Genomic DNA, 18,437 nt, shown 5'->3' on the forward strand with positions numbered 1-18,437 from the left:
TCCTCAACCTAATGATCACTTGATGGACCTATTTTACAAAGGGAATCAAGCTAAAAGAAGTGTTATGCTGCTGAAAATTGCAAGATTGCATTTCTTTCATGCCTTTCTTTGTAAAATAGTGAAAAGATAAGGTTAAAAATGCAAATAGATATTAGTTATGCTAAAAGATGTCATATGTACTTTTTAATCCATGATTCTTTGATGATATTGTCCAATGCAAGTGAAAAGAAATGCTTCAAGCATGACTTTGAACCCTTTCAAGGACTTCTATGCTCAAACATTAGCATGGATGGTCCTTTGATATATTAAAATGATGATTTGATGAATCTTTAATGTTTGAATTTCTTTCTCTTTGGTTACTATTGTATAACCGTGACTAAATGCTCTCAAAACAGGTTTAAATGACAAACCACATCTTTGCCTATATACATGACACCCTTGAATACACTAAAAATGCTTAACTTGACTCTTACTGGTAAAACAGTAATTATGAACTGATACAAGGACTAAATGGTAAAAATGAATATACCATCATCTAGAGTATTGAAAAAAACACAATATGGACTCCAATTTCATATTATTTGGATTTTATTTAAATTTATTATGAATTTTGGAAGTTCAGCTTTTGAAATGACAAAAACCAGTAAAATACCAGTACTGTTCTATGACTGTCCCTGTGTTTAACCCTCTGTCTGGTACAGCTAGTAGCTTCAAAATTCATGAAATTTACCATAATACAGAGCACTCTGTCTTGAGAATTTCCATATAAGGAACATGAAATTTGGCTTAGCAAAACTCTTGGAATGAATTTTTGAAATTGGCTACCAGAATAGTAACAGCAACCATTTACCAGCAGAGTTCCATGTAGAAAAACGCATGTTTCATACATCTCTGGATTGAGTTTAACGATACTGTTTTAGGTTCATACAAGTCATGACTCAAGGAAGATTTTCATATAAAGAATATTAAATTTGGTGTAGCCAATTGACGGGAATTAATCTCCAAAGTTCAGCTACTCAGAATAATGCTGCTGTCAGAAAAATGGACATTTCACCCCTGACAGTTGCATCGCCAATTTGAGACCCCTAAAAGGGTAAAAAGTCAAATAAATTACATATTCGGAAACTAGACTTCAAACCAGTCATGAGACATCAAATTTGTACCATTTGGACTCATATCCATCTCTGAATTGAAATTCAAAGTTAAATCAAAATTAAATACAAAAACTGCATAAAACATGGACAACAATGCCCCTGGCAGCATAAAACCCTTTCAAATAGGCCCTTGAAAGCCCATTTTCCACTCCAGATCCTGTCAAAAGCTCAAATTATAGCCTCAGGTCACTGAAAATTTACAAATAGGTCCCTGAAAGTACAAAAAATTCATAGACAAGCTGTCACACCCCGAGACAACCTGCCACGTATTTACACGTAAGGCGTGTGCACATCACATACATTATCAATAATAAATATTCATGCAACATTTAAAAGTCAATCAAGTCTTCCAACACTACAATTAATTTGAGTACATAATACACATTCAACATAAGATCAAGACAAACATGGCAAACAAACCGATAATTGTCATGTTAGTCAATGTATCCACTTTTAAAGAGAGAACTAGAGTTTAACTAAAAAGAAAATAAAAAGATACTCGAGTCATCTACTCGTTGACCTCCAGATCCTCATCCCTCTTATTCGTGCTCCATGTCGGCCTCGTCATTTCCTGGAACCCACATAAAAGTGGAACGGGTGAGAGATCGAACAGTCTCTCAGTACGGGATTTAGTTCCAGTCCCGAAATTTGTCAAATTCACTTATTAACACAAACAGGATATTAAAATTATATCCTTACGTGCGATCTTACTAATGAATATTTAAAACACACACGCGGGCACACACACACAAGCACACATACACTTCTTTAGTTATCTTTCATGTTTTTAACTGCCTCACCAGGGGGACTCAAACCCCACTAGATCTTGGCCGTGACACTAGACGGGGACTCGAACCACCGCTAGATCTTCTTTGCCTCACCAAGGGGACTCGAACCACCCCAGATATTGGCGTCTCACTAGGGGGACTCGAACCACCACTAGTTCAACTGTCTCACTCAACGGGGACTCGAACCACCGCAAGATATTGACCCGTAACGGAAAGTCCAACTAACGCCACGTTAACGAGGGGTCCAGTCGAACATAGACCCAATGTATACATTCCAACATGCGTTCAATGCATATTGGCTCCTTTCCTTTAACTTATCCGTTACTTTCCACGTTTATTTCGTTTAATCACACAAATATCATACTCTACACTACACATCTTAAAAATCCGTTGATCAATCGAATAATCTTATCCTAGTATTCTAAACAAAACCAAAATGATCGTTCGATTCAACATGCATAATTCCATAAATAAATAAATGCAAACAAAATGATAAGTAACAATTTGATAATGTCCAGGAAATCCGTACCTGATGTCGAAGTGAATTCTTGATCGTCTCTTAAGTTGTTTAAATCTTTAAACTTCGAATCTAAAACATAGACATATATTTTAATTAACGCTGTTTGAATTAAATGTTCATTTCTAAAAACCTTAATGTTATATGTCATTCACCTTACTTTACTATCTAGGCCAACTGTCAATGTTTTAGATTTGACTATTTCGATAAAATCCCATATATTAGATGTTATATATTATTTATTATTAAAAACTCTGACAATTTTAAATTCGGTTAAAATAATTTGAAATCTAACCTCTGTTTTAGTATAACGAGAATGAAAGGATTAAAATAAAATAAGATCAAAATAAGATCACTGATTTTGCTTCTGCCACCTTGATCGTTTTTATAAATCCAATTAAATATATAGGAAGTTTGAAATTCTAATATCATAATATAATTTAACATATCAACTCTACAAGAACAGGGGGTACTATTTTTAAGAAGATATATACATGTACATACATAGATCAAAGTGATTTATTTATATCATTCCAATAAAGAAAGCGGATTCGAAATAATTAAAATACTAATAAGAACTATTAATTAATTTAGACAATAACTATTTAGAGTTGTCAAACCCAACAAAATATACATCCTGTTCTAAGTTATAACAAACTATATGACGATCTGTATATCATCAATTGAATAAAAAATCAAGAGAACAGTTTTAGAATAACTGAAGAAATTATTGTAAACTAGAAAAGTTTCAGATTATAATATCATAAAAGAGATAGATTTTCAGATTATAATTTAAATGAATACAATCATAAATCTCTACAATTTATGAACAATACTTGATTCGAATCGACATCTCTATTATCATATCCTAATCGATGAAATGCATGCATCAACTTATAAAGAAAATATCATAATTTAGGTTACCTTAATTTAGATAGTGCGGCAGCGGGCAAAGAATTGAAAAGGGTATTCCTCTTTGATTTTTAGCAAGGCTTCATTGCTAATTTACTTTTCAATTAAAACATTGAGAGATGGGAGTAGTTTTTGAGACAAAATAGGAACGGCAGAATTTAAAAGGAAGGTTTATGGTTTTAATTAAAAGGGATGCATCGGGATAATATTTATAAGGAACAGGGATTTGAAAGGGTGCTTAAAAAAATATAGGGGAACGGTTATATCTGAAAGGGTGGCTAATCAAGGGTGTGAGTTATTGGTAGTTATTTAAAAGAAACATGTTATATTATTACCATTATTAATTTTTATTTATTTATGTCTTGATCGCATAGAAGAAGAGATGATATTTTTTTTATAATAAGACAGTTATATATATAGTATTTTGATTTAACGTGATGTTACATTCTTCCCCTCTTTAGAAAGAATTTTGTCCTCAAAATTCAAACACTAATTATAATTACTCTTATACATTAAAATATAACTAATTGATGAAGTGTTACATTCACCCCCTCTTCAAAAAGAATTTTGTCCTCAAAATTCCAACATAACTATAAATGCTATTACTACGCTTCCGCAGCGCCACTATGATTAAATTATCAATTTTTTTTAAGTAATAATAAACTAATAATAATATATACATTACACGAAATATTAACACAAGTTTAATGAGATCAATAATAAATGAGGATTTTAACTATAGTCAGGCGAGGTATATCTATCAAGATTATAGGATTCAATATCAGACTTAATTTGTTAATTAATCTACAGTAATGAGTTAAAAGAAATTTGATTTTGATTTTTTTTTTTTTTAACCTTTTAGCATTGCCACCAAGATAGTTTGGTTTTATTGTATCTTAGGTTTCATAGTTTATATGATCATGAACCCGACGGAACCATAATATGACGAACTAAGTGAAGAACATAACTTTCATTTAATATTCAAGGATTAGCATAAGTTATCTTAAATTTGGAGTAGAATTTTTTTTTTTTTCTAAAATAATGGAACCATATTAATCAACATTCTATATGTTCTTATCTCAACCAAGTCTGGTTGTTCCCATCGAGTCATCAAGTACGTATGATGAATAAGATTGTATGTATTTGGAAAGTCCTTCTTGTACACGTAGCCGTTATAGTGGGGCATCGGTCCCCCAAATTTTTTTTTTTATGTTGAACCTCACAATTGAGTTCATATCTCGTGATTACCATCTGTCTTTTGTGACAATTAATACTAGCATTGTGTTTTGTAAGTCATTATAAAACCAACATAAAGTCATGAAGACTTGTCTCTGAGAGAATAGGGTTTAGGGAGAACTCCCTCCTTGCGATTTTCAGGGTTAGTCCTAGACAACGTAGTCTTGGGGTCATGTACTACATAGCCAGTGTCTGAATTTACAACATCTTACTGGTGTCTTGATTAGAGATGTCGTATTTGTTCACCCATTCTTTAGATAGTACAGAGTGACTGCACCCGATGTCTATGAGTACGTAAATAGGATAACCAGAAAGTTCTAGCATACCTGCCATAAGTTGCGTTGCCACTACTTCCTCTCCCGTCATCTCCTCTACCTGCTCTGCCGGGTCCACCCAGTCACAAGTGCATTGATGTGCATTCACTCTCACTCGGCCACTACCCTGGTTTCCGCCCCTGTTGTTGTTGTAGCCACCTATAGTGTTGGCGGTTAGAGGGAACAACTTGGTGTATTCTCTATTGAAACCTCCATCCTGATTTGCCCTTCCTGATGCAACACGTACTGGGCATTCTCTAGTGAAATGTCCCGATTTAAGGCAGTGATGACACAGCTTGTTAATGGTACTACACTGTGATGTGGCGTGGTCGTTACCACAGCGGTTACACTTTGCCCCGGGTGCGATAGGATAATTGTTGTGTGGCAGGTTGGTTCTTGCATTTTCCTCCAACTTAATTTGGTCGGACATTCCTGCTTCCCATGCTCTGGCTGATGCGAACTTCATAGGATTCCGCGGTGGAAGCCCTAGACATCAAGTCTGCTAGCCTTTCTATACCTGGCAGGTCAATAGGCTGAGCGATGCGAGGGTTTAGACCTCCCAGATATTGCTATTTTAAACGAAATTCATCATGGACGATGTCAGGTGCGTATCTCATTAGGTTTTCAAATTTGGAGTTGTACTCCGTCACCAGACTGCTTCCTTGTTTCAGGCTTGTGAACTTTTGGCGGAGTAGTTCTCGAGACCTTAAATCCATGTACCTCCCCTCAAATATCCTCTCAAACTCTATCCAATTTACAGGGTCCGTGTTCTGGCACTTAACCTCCTGCCCCCTAGGGGCCTTACATTGAATCCAAGCTCTAATTACCTATCAATTAGGCTTGCTTATCACAGAGGGAGCTTATGGTGTGTGTGTGCACCAATGTATGTATGTGAATGTGTGTGTGTAAACCAATCAAATTAAGCAGAGCTGTAAACCAATCAAATTAAGCCATGTTGGCAATCCATGGGATGTTTAATCATGGCCCTTGATTCAATTCGTTTTAGGGCCGAGATTTGGATATGGGGAGTCATGCATCTCCTCAGGTGTTGAAGGAAGATTCCCTTATTTTGTCATGTTGTAAAGATGTCAAAACAGGTGTGCAAGGGGTCAATTTAGTGTCAGAGCCACCTTAACAGCTAATTTTGCATTTCAGATTTACTGTGAACTGGTTTCATGCATACCAGTGGTGCCAGTAGGCAATTCGGGCATGTGTGATACTCTTCCACTTAATTAAAGCATTGGAACCTATTTTAGAGACCTCCACGATCGTGTTAGAGCGTTCAGAAAGTCTTGAGCCTCCTTCTTCTCTTTTGATTTCACAAAACCCATAACTCGGGTGTTCTGAGTTTAGGTCATCCGAGACCGTTTCTCATCAAATTGACTGTTCAGAGGTCATCGCCTGAAGGTAAGAAACCTTTATGTGCTTTCAATTTCATGTTTTAAGCTTTGCTCCGACCGAATCGAAGTTCTCCATCATCGGAGAAGGGAAGAAAGGAAGAGAGAAGGAGAGGAGAGGCTGATCGGTGGAGCCCGCTGCTCAGTTCCCTCTCTCTAAATCTTTCTTTGTTCTATGTGGGCTTGGCATAGCGTGAGCCGTGTATCGGCCGGTGTATGGTTCACGCAGCACCAGGTGTACGTACCCCGAAAGGGTCGATCTACGCCGAAGCGCTGAGGTTTAATTATCCTCAATATCGCCTGATCTTGGTGCATGGTGAACCATCCGACTGTCAGCTCGGTTTACACGTTCATTTCTCGTGTCCTGGGTTTATCCATATCCATAGTCCAGCGAAATTTCTTTTATTTCACTGATTAGTGGGCCCAGGGTTCAGGGTATCGCTTTGATGCTCCAATTTGCACCCAGAGAAACCATGCTTATTGCTAAGGGTACCCTGTGCCATGTGGCACCAATCAGAGTATGCCATGTCATCAAAACTTTGAATATCCATAACTCTTTAATTGTTTGGAGCTAGAATCTGAATTTTATATCAAAATTCATGGTTTTAAATGTATAATATTACCATGGATTTTAATATGTCATTTCCCTTCATTTCGGGAAGATTTTAAACCATTTGGCATCTTTCGAAGTATTTAAATTATTATCAATTTTTGTTTATTTAATTGGCAATATTTTAGGGTACAACAGAACATTGCAGCACTAAATTAACCCAAGTACCATCATTCATTAACACATCTGTTATGCTGCAACAAATTAAGAGAACGTCCAAGACATACCAGAATCATAGACTGCCCCCTTCACCCGTATGACTAAACTAATTAAAGCCAGCAATGGATCTTTCAAAAAACCATCAGCACTGACGGAAACCATTTGAATTAAAATGCGGAAACCCTAAATTGCAATATCGTACCATCTATCCAATGGGAGGAAATTCTTCCCGTTGGAATGGATCTAACAAATCTGAATCCCTCACTATAAATACAATCAATCCAGTTCAGATTTGTTAAGCTGGACGCCTCTCACATTTCAAAATGCATTAATTTGGAACTCCTGCCAAGCTTCAATTGTTGAGTATTATAACTTCAATATCCTCTCAACAGTCTAAAATTCACTCGACTTATCTTCTTCTAGGAGAGAGTTCAGTGTATAGAGAATTTTGTTCTAGAGCCTTTACATCCCTACTAGTGTAGTCTACTTATAAGGCGCGAAGGAGTACACTAGCACGAGACGTTGTGCCCAATACACCTAAAGCTGTGTGACGATCCTCTATGTAGGACTCGCCAGCTGCGGCTATTAGGCCCACCCTTGTACACGAAGTTGGCCATGACAGTCCACACGATTTGGAATCACGTATCACTAGCTGTATCATTTCTTTACTTGGTAATAGGAAAAGCACACTGATGGGGTTGATCTGCCCCAGAGACATGGGCTTTTTAAGCCAAACTCTGTTATCATCCTAAGTGTCAAATATCTCTAACTCTATCTATTTACTTTTTTAGTACACAACTGTTTGACTTGTTTAGTTTAGAAGGTTAACTGAAAAAAGTCCAAAGAGTTTCTAAAACTCTAATTATCCGACTCTCTAAGTGTCGTTAGGGACCTACAAACACCACCACTGTGATGGCCACACATGGAAGTTAGTCACTATTAGATTAACCGAATCAGGAAAGGGACAATAAAAATACTAGACTATTATGAGAGATCTTAACTTAAGAAGCCAGTAGTCGGATCAACAAAAGTATACATGAGAGTCTCGACATTTGCCGACGAACTGGTCAAGTGAAGGTTGTGACTTTTGCCTCATCACGCATCTCCTTGCACTTTTCAAGTCAAGCCTTAACGAGAAGGATTGATTAGTAGTGTGGTTGATACAGCGAATGCGGCAATCCATTTGTTAGGATTAGAACCCCTCTTACAAGAAATGAAAACCAAAGAAAGAATTGAAGTAATAATGGTGTGCCGAATCCCCAGGAATTAACATCTCCTTTTCTACTATTCTATTTATCTTTGATTTCCTTTAAATACATAGTTTGCATCTTTGATCACCAACAAATCTCAAGATCTAATTACGTCCAGCCCTTCAAAGGATTGTGATTGTTTAAGACCGTAAAATTAATTCCCTGCGAATTGACACTCGATTATACTACTCGATAGGATTATACGCTTGTTATCTGATCTAGTGCAACTGAGTTTATAAATTTAAAAGCACGCATCACGGTTCACCAATCATGCATGTGAGTAATTTTTTTTAAATGTACCTTCTAGCGTGCCTCGCGACGTAACAAAATGAGTTTCTTAGATCTCAAAAATTAACACTATATGGAAGAATTAATGACAAAAACCCAATCCATACATTGTTCATATTGCGTTTGTCCAGTGTCTTGTTCTTTAATATGCATCTTTGAGGCTAATTTGTTATTTTTATCATTTAATTTTAAAAACATAACGGTTATTTAATCCTCATGCAAACCTTATATTGGTAATGAGTATTTCTCTCTAATATCCAAGGTTAGGGACAATTTCAAAATTCAACTCCTCTACTCAACGATCAATAAATGATAAAACATACGATACAATAGTCAAACTATTGGCTTCTAGGTCACAACACTAACACATAATTGGGAGGAATGTCATTTCATTGTGCAGAAATGAGTAGTACTAGAACACACGATTTTTGAAAAAAGTTCATAAGTGTTTGGGATGGTCCCATAATTCACATTCTAGAAGCACTACGAGAAACATGTTATTTTCAAAAGGCAAGATTGAACTTGTTGGGAATTGCTCAGTCTAGAATACGCAAAACCTAATCTACCAATTCCATTTCTGACAGAGTATTTCAAATTACCATATTTATAGTAAACATGATTTTGTTTATGCTTGGAACTATACCATAAGATATATGTGTTTCTGTTGTAATCTACAAAAAAGTTAGTAGATAAACAAATGAGGAAGAAACAAACTATCCGAGTACATGCACAATATAACCATGTTGTGCTTCTTTTTATATAATATTCATTTGTTTTTTGTGTACATAATTTATTTTATTTTTTTGTAGTACATTAATCATAATCGATCAATAAAATTTATCATATATTACTTGCAACAAATCTCATGTTGGAGCTGATGATACGACCCAACTCGCCTTACCAACTTACCTCAAACATAAGAAATTAGCTAAATTTTAAAAGTTTAATTCATCACAAAAGAAAAAAGATAATTCAATGAGCTCAAATGCATTTTCATGCTTTTTAGCCAAAATTGAAGGGGGGTCTATGTCACAATAATTCATGCAGTAGACCATTGAACCCTCAGCATCGCCGAGTGAAGATCTGGTATTATCCTTGTATTGTTTTGAAGGCTTCTTGGAAATTTGATCGAGGGCTTCAGATAGAGAATTGATTGCATTAGAGTACGAAATTTGACAGCAGCTCAGGCCTTCCTTGAGATGACTATATGTTGAGTCCGAAAGTAGATATCTTACATGTGACATTACATCTGTGGTATTTTTAATTGTAAGGTTTATGCTATTCTGAAGAAGACCGGTTAAGTTGGCTGATGCGCTTGTTGGATCAACCTGTAAGGATGTCAAGCAAAAATCAGGGGATACAGTTCGGAGGCTAGCTGCTCTACTACAAGCAGAGGACAAAAGAGAAGCATCGGTGAAACGTGGAAGAGAAACAAATGATACAAGGAGCAAGATAACAACTAAAGGAGAACGATAATTCATGTTTGCAGCAAGCATTTTGTGAAGTTTGTCGTTCAATATGAATAAATTAATGTTGTAGGTACTTTTTTGCGTTTATATAATAATATTATATTTAACTGCTTACTTTCTTCTTTCTATTTTTGGCGGATTTAGTTAATGGAAATTAGGAGCTATTGAATAAGCCAACTATTTATCCATAAATACTTCCACAAAATATGTATGTCTGATAGTGTCAAAATTTATACCAACACATATTCTAAGAATACTTGTATGGAAATTTATTTGTCCAATAATTTTAAAATTATGACAACACATTCTAAAAATACGTATCTGAAAATTTATTAGGCTACTACTTTTAGACATAATTGTTTGTTCCCATATAATGGGCTGCCTTTAATGAATCTTATATTTTGAAGCCACAATTTGTTCACTACTAGAGAAAAACACTTTGGTATAGGTTGAAATTGCTATCCGCCATCGGGATCCAAACCGTTGCCTATCGTCCTGAGAGAAAATGCGTACCCATATGCCATCGGTATGAGCTGATGACATTAAGCTCCAACACGATCCGTTAGAAATTACGACCCGACGAAAATATTAGTTTTTCGGCCGTTAAATATGCCATTAACATAGAAACACCAATTCCTCTCGGTGTTATTAGCCGTTGGCAAAAGTGTGTTACACCATCTGATGTGTTGAGTTGGCGTTTGCATGTCGTAGTTTGTCATCTGTTATTACTTTGGACCGTTCGTGATTTCTGTCTATATATTTAATTATATATACCTGTATTAGGGGCTACCCTCCATTTATAATATCTCTCCAGATCTATATATATATATATATATATATGTATATTAATATGTGCTTGGAGACCAAATTTTACATTTTTTGGAAATTTTTTACTATTTTTTTAGATTTATTGAATATCGCTGTTTTTTATGGTCCAGATTTGTCTGAAAAACAGCGATTTTCAATAAATCTAAAAAAATAGTAAAAAATTTCCAAAAAAATGCAAAATTTGGTATCCAAGCACATATTAATATGGAGAACAAGATGAACAATTCGGATCGACCGTTAGGATTTTAAAAAGTCGAATATTGAGCCGTAGCACAGGAGGCCTCTTAGCTACCTATAGCACTGTAGCCAAGTCCTATATATATCTCTCCTCCTTATTAAGGAGCTTAATGTCTAGATCCTACAAGGGTCCTGATTTACTGTTTTTTTGCAAAAGGATGATCTGAACCTTTTAATTAAATAATTTGTCTCATTTTGATTGAATGTATTTAGTTTAGATGTAGAAGTTCAAATTTAGTTAATATCGTATCCGACAGACAAAAGGCCGCACGCTATTTGTAATATTGTGTCGAAACTTTTTTCCTTGAACTTCCAAACCCTCCCGAATCCCGATGCTTCATTTCTCTTCTCCTTCCCGCTGCGTCTTCTCCTTCTCTTTTCTCTTTTCTCTTTTCTCTTCTCCTTTTCTTATCGGAAGAAAATTAAGTAAAGCGAAATTATGGATTCCGACGAAGGGAAGTTGTTTATCGGCGGGATCTCGTGGTATTTGATGCTGCTGGTATTGGAGGTGCAGTTACTGTTGGGCTGTATTTCTACTTGTACATTAAATGCCGGTATGCAAGTGGTACAGTCTTGCACAGCCTGAGTATCGGTACAGTCTTGCATAACCCATCACCAGTTAATAGGATCCTGAATCAAAGCAAAAATGAATTGGAAGAATTTGTACCTCTCGTATTGTTGTTGCACACCATGTGCACGGTTTAACAAAACACGACCATTGTCAACAAGGTTCCTTTGTGTATGACAGAGATCAATTGCCTTTGACAAATCCTCCAAGATGCTAGCCTCAGACCCACACAGCTTCAAACAGAATTCAAGAGACTCTAAAACTGATGCTAAAGCTAAATTCGTGCCTTCTGTACCTGTGGAAGAATTAATAGCTTGGTTGGTGAAAGGAGATAATGTTGAACGGTTCCGGTTGTTATTTGGACTTCTAAGAAAAATAGTAAAAAAGCTAAATTCGTGCCTTCTAAGAAAAATAGTAAAAAAGTTCTAAAAAATGTAAAATATTAACCAAAGGTACATTTTAATATGGAGATAATGTTGAACGGTTCCGGTTGTTATTTGGACTTTAAAAATGGAGATACTGATCCATAGTACTAACCAATATGCGCTATGCATAATACCATAGCCTCACTCTTAATGAGATTTTTACTGTCAAAATATTAATAAGGGAAAGGGGGGTTAAGAGGGACAGTTGAGGCATGCAGATACCTAAAGCAACAGGAAAAAAAGAAAATCAACACCTCATGTGATTCTTTAAATTAAAGGACCAAGATCTTCATATGCTAATAAACCAGAAATTTGATTTTAAGTTTGGCAAAATGTACCAGAGGCCTGGAGGGAGAATCAACAAACCTGAGGATTGGCTGGTAACATGTACAAGCTATTATCAAGACTTTGTGAAAAAGGCAGAGAGTTCTCACTCTATAAGATCTTTAGCAGTAGTTGACAATTCAACCACAGCCTTGCATGCTGGAACAATTGTCCTTGATGCATAGTCTCTTGCGGCCAATGGCTGTTGTTCCCAAAATGCAGATGCATCCTACAACGACACAAGATACAGATTTATTAATAAATGATATTATCTCTAGGGTTCACGCGATCTAGCGTTGTCGCTCGAGAGTGTCTGAGACGGTGGGAGAGTGATTAAACCCTAAAACTGGGCGCCGTGACTGGAAGAGCGGATCGAGCGGGTTTGGTGGGGGGGTTTAGTGTTGAGAAGCATAGAGAACTGCTGCGATTTGAGGAAGAGAAGTAACAACAGAGAGGGAGAGATTGAAGGAAGAGAAGGTTTGGTGGAGCTGCTTCTGGTGTTTAAGGTGATTTGGGGAAGACAAGTAACTATGGATTATGGATTTGGGGATCGCATCCTCTGAGATATCTCAAACTTTGAGCTGTTTTTATGGAAAATCCCAACCGTTGAAGCACATTCTTCGCGAATCTAAAAGCACACATAAAACTGCCCCAGCGCTATCCCTTCCTGAGCACCGTAAAAGTCAGACACGCAAATGTTGAGATATCTCAGATAATGCACAGATGCGATTTGGGGTTTTAGCGGGAAGATTCCCGCTGGAATTTGGACGACCCCTGAATTTAGATTGAATTTTATCTTAGAAATTTGAAAGATTTACATATCTACAACAGTTTTGTTTTATTTTGAAAAATATTATGAAAATGATACAAAACAAAATTAGGCAGCAAATCATTTGAGAAAAATTTAAAAAGTATATTTTCAAACTTTTTGCATTTCTTTTACTTTTTGTATTTTTATTTTTATTTAAAAAATTAGTTTTTTTGCATTTTTTGCAGTAATGCATATGAAAAAAATTCAAAAAATAATATTTTTATTTTTCTTACCTTTTATATGGTCAAATAATACTTACAATATCATTTTTATAGACTTTCATCATTATATATTCATTGAAAGTTAGAAAATATTTTTGGACCGTTCGTTTTCATGCGGGTAATGAACGGTCGATCTGCAACAAAATCATTCCAAGTCTGATCTAAAATGATCAATGTACAACATTGAACTTAACCAACATAAAAGTTCGGAAGTTTTGTTATGTATGAGCTTTGATCCAACACGAAGTGTTTATAACCATACGATGCTTCAATTTTCGATCAACTAGATGGATGAGTAAATAAAAACAAAATTTTATCAAATTTGGGCGGAAGACAATAAATGCAGTGCTATTTGATTTCAACGGTTCCGATCGACCAACGGACGACATATCCCCATGCGTCTTCATTAACTCACAAGACAAGAGTTTATGTTTAATAAAACATAAACTCTTGTCTTGTGAGTTAATGAAGGCGAACGAAAATATGTCATCCGTGCTTCAATCAGGACCGTAGAAATCAAAGAGCCCAGCATATATTTCCCTGCAGCAAATTTTGATGAAATTTTAGTTTCATTTACCTTTCCATCTAAGTTAGCGAAATATTGTAAAATTGAAGGGTTATGAACACTTCTCGTTGGATCGAACCTCGGACGCAACCAAACTTCAGAACTATTATATTGGTTAGGTATAATGTTTTCTCTTGATCATTTCAAAATAAATTTGAAATCATTTTATTACAGATCGACCGTTGATCGCTCGTGTGAAAATAAATGGTCCACAAATATTTACACACGTTGAAGGAGCTAATAATTATGAGATTATATAAAATTATCAATTAGAAGTGTGATTTTGTCATAAAAAAATACAAAAAGTTTGAATTTTTTTTTCCAAATCATTTGTTTTTTTTTTTATCACTTTCGTAATATTTTTCAAAACAAAATAAAATTGTTCTACATGCGTAAATCATTAAAATTTCTTAGATAAAATTCAATCTAAATAAACTAAATTTGATTGTTCAAATTATTTTGCAAAATTAATTACTTCCCTCTAAAATTTGTCCATTGCATTTTGTTGAAAATTATTTATATTTTTTACATTTCTACAATTAAATACATTTTTTGGGTTTTTTTTTCACTTCAGCAGGCTTTTAATTTTTTTTCTTCTAAATTCTTTTTTGTAGCAAAATCAATTGTTGAATTTTTTTTAATTTTAATTTGATTTCTGTAGTTGACGAATTATCAGTCTTTTAGAATTTATTTTAGGAAACAGCCGAGGCAAAATCAATGCGTTTGAGTATATATTTCTATTATGCTATACACAACAAAAGTAACAAAATTACATTACATCTATTATGCTAAAATCACATTTTTTATTTAATAATTTGAAAAGCAAAAGTAAAGGAGTATGAATAATTTGTTCCATTGATCAATATCTTTCTATAATCACAAAACTGAAATCTGTACACATCGGATTATTTTATCCATCATTGCAAAGTACAAAAAAATCAGACGATCTCGCGCAATCGGCTTAGAAGGATCTCGCGCGAACTCAACCTGGTTAGTCATGAAAGAACCGAGTAAGCAAGCAAGCACCGGTACAAGATCAAGCAAACATTTCTGCCCTCACAACCCTAAATTAATAAAGAACGTTACAGTTTAGGACTGACACCAATTGTTATACTTGCACATCCAATTTTGTTGTACAGCAAGGAAATTCTCAAGACAGGTCGAGTAAGACCAAGCAAATGGAATCATTATAATCAGAAAATGAGAACATTGATATTGAGCACAAAAGAATAATACTAAAAGGGAATAAGCAAGGCTGGAGTGGAGTGGTCATGCATCACAATTTGGCCATTATCCCATAGAAGCTCCGCAAATTCATTGTCAAACCTTAATTAAGCAACAAAACAAACAAAAACAATAAGCGAATAAAATCACAAAAAGAGATAAAAAAAACTAATTAATATTGAAGAATTAGTTACTTTATTCTGCACTCACTCTCTCCCATGTAAAACCAGATTTTGCACAGTTTCAAGAAAAATAAAGAAATCAATTTAGCAAAAGTGCTTCCAACTCACAGTTTTCACGTAGGTCAGTAGCAAGGCAAATCAAATCTTAAATGAGTGCTGATATCAAATCAAATCTTAAATGACCAGTGTCACAATTCCGGTACGATTCGGTACAAGGCCAAGTAAACAAGTTTACATGAAGTCATGCCAACAGGAAACCAGTAGGCCACCTGGTTATTATCAGATTCCGGCGCAATGAAATATTAAGAACAACAAGAAGAAGAATTTGAAATTTTACCCTTTTTCTTTCGAGCAGCTTTGTTCTGCTCCAACTCCTCGAGTGCACGGGACCATCTGATCTCTCTAAACCGCTTGCCTCCTCGAGTGCACAGCCTCTGCCACCCACTGTACCAGACTCCGAGTAGGAGGCGGGCGGACGGCACCACTTAGCTTGGCTGATTAATAGACCTAAAACTGTATGGATTTTGTAAAATTCTTCCCATAATTGTAAAGCTTTTGTTTCAAAATTTGAAAATAATGCTTCACTATGCACCTAGCAAATTGACCAAACACAAAGTATCTAAACTAAGATTCTTTTTATTTCCAACCAATAGGATGACTTCACCACTATTTCTCTTTACAGGTTTTACAATAATTTTATTTTCTAAATTGCAGTCATTGATGATTTAACATGTACAAAGAGACTATGGGACATGAAGAAGCGAGGGGACTAACTTTTCACATGGCACCAGATAAGAAAGTAAAGAGAGATGAATTTGTACACACTTACTCTTCTTGAAACATAAAGCCGTGTTGGTCCAGTACACCGCCATTTTAGGGCATAGAGCTATTTCCTGGGAATACAACACCCAAAATTTCCAAAATTAAGAAATTGTATCCAGAAAGTTCCTCAATTATATTAGAGATAAACAAATAGCTGAACAATGAGCTATTGCATTGAAAATTAGGGAGCAAAGCGGCACGGTTCATTAGGCACAATTAATCATGTATATTAAAATTTGGTTGAATTTTTATTTTTGTTAATTTTTTATATAGTTTAACCCCCTCATGAAATGCTAAATGTGTTTTTATATAGTTTTTATATAGTTTAGAATTTCATTTAGTGGTTGTGGAGATTTGGGTCCCCCCCAACCCCAATATCTAAACTTTCCAGTTCTGCCCCTCGGTATAAATGGAAATTATGGTACAACAATATGTGTAATTGGCAAAGGGAAAGGGTCGTACTATATTGGATCTAAAGAGGTTGGAAATGTAATGTTACCTTAGCACCTCCTAGAACCATGGTCGTGGCACAGAAAACAACATGTACAACGGCTAATACAAAAATGAATATGTGCAGCTGATGCAATGCCTCCAAAGATAGCAGCGGCACCTCTCCCTGAAATATAAAATTTAATAAGTAGATGTAGCATTCGACCTCTCATAATGCCTGTCATGGCTGATAGAGAAAGAGAGAGAGAGATTGCCAATTTGGTTCCAGCAGTACAAAATCTGTTTAAATGGTATAGGGTTTTAATAATAACCCCTAAAACTGAAAATAAATTTTGTACCTCTTTTGCACAAGTTTTATTGCCAGCTTCATTTGAAGAATTGGTTAATGTTTCCTTCTTGCATGGCAACATACTCGAAGATACCATTTTGGGTACGCAAATGTTAGTAATTGAACCTTGAGAGACCGTTAATAGAAGGGAGATAAACCCTAGAAGCATCAATTCTACACACAAAAGGACGACCAACTGAAACTCAATTTAATCTCAACTGTTACATTCATACTGACATTGGACTTAGACTGACATGATCAGAGTGCAATCAGCTTAACTTAATGCAATCAGAAAAAATATTATAAAATCTTTGTTTATAGGGCAAGGATACATATACTGACCTTCTTTGATTTTCTGCAAGGCAGAAAAAAGTGCCTTTTGCCCCTTGTGCCTGAGAAACTGCAATCAATTTTTAAGGGAAAAAAATAATGAATAGAAAAGATACTTAATCATGGAGTAAAATAAAAGCATTATAAATGAGAAGAAATTAGAGTAACATTGACCAACTCATACACCATAAAGTTCAAACTATTTCACAAAATTTGAACCGTTTGCGTAACTTTTGGTCCTTAATGCACCAATTTAGTACCTTACTGCTCACATTATGAACCAGTACTGTCTCAACCAGTACAGGATTGTGATTCAGACATTGATTTCAACCATGATATTGATGCCAAACAAAAGTAAGTGACTCGACATTATTTAATATTTTTTTCTGTTTATAATTTTGATTGTTTGTTGTGCTAATTCAACACTGATATTGAATATTTTTCTTCCAGGTATGCACAACAAGCACTTCTATTTCCTTCTTGTCAACAATTATTTTTTCAAACTTTTTAGTGGCATCTAGAACATTCTCACTAAATTTCTGGGATAACTTCTCCAGCTCCTATAAATATTCAGAATAAATTTTTAGATAATCAAAGCCATACAAATGTGTCTCTAAACCAAATAAGTATTGAGAAAAATAAATGTGCTTGTTGGATTTCATTGTACTTCTCTCTCTTTTCATCCTCTAGGGCAACACCATCTAGAACAGCCTCCTTAATTTTATCTGAGAGGAATAATTACTACATGTTAATTGTACCAAACTATATGGAAATAAATGCATTTGCTTACTAGTAGATGCCTCCTCTTAAATAACCCAATTAGGTGGTGACAGTGACATTAAGACAGTGACATGAATTTAGAAAACTCCAAAAGTAAATAGATTGACAAAGTGATTGTAGACTAAAAGCCCTTAGACCTCGTTATCTTGATTTACAAACCCCTTTTAGTTGCATTTAATTTAGTTTCTTGTTACAAACCAACTGCTTCGGGTATTGAACCCAAATTTAGTTACTTTGCAACAACCCCC

At 35.2% G+C, this 18,437-nt stretch overlaps 1 protein-coding gene across 1 annotated transcript; it reads right to left on the bottom strand.

The window, feature by feature from the left end:
* Positions 1 to 15,657: 15,657 nt before the first annotated feature.
* On the bottom strand, positions 15,658 to 18,136 carry LOC144569564 (uncharacterized). The gene is made up of 6 exons (XM_078319961.1): positions 18,058 to 18,136; positions 17,422 to 17,969; positions 17,090 to 17,253; positions 16,801 to 16,917; positions 16,309 to 16,372; positions 15,658 to 15,986 (listed from the first exon to the last, which is right to left on the bottom strand). The coding sequence occupies exons 3-6, from the start codon at positions 17,246 to 17,248 to the stop codon at positions 15,721 to 15,723; spliced, it is 606 nt and encodes a 201-aa protein (XP_078176087.1). The 5' UTR covers positions 17,249 to 17,253; positions 17,422 to 17,969; positions 18,058 to 18,136; the 3' UTR covers positions 15,658 to 15,720.
* Between the last annotated feature and the right edge of the window lie 301 nt (positions 18,137 to 18,437).

The sequence above is a fragment of the Carex rostrata genome, chromosome 18 (genome assembly GCF_964058835.1).
Source record: "Carex rostrata chromosome 18, lpCarRost1.2, whole genome shotgun sequence".
In the NCBI taxonomy this organism is placed as follows: domain Eukaryota; kingdom Viridiplantae; phylum Streptophyta; class Magnoliopsida; order Poales; family Cyperaceae; genus Carex; species Carex rostrata.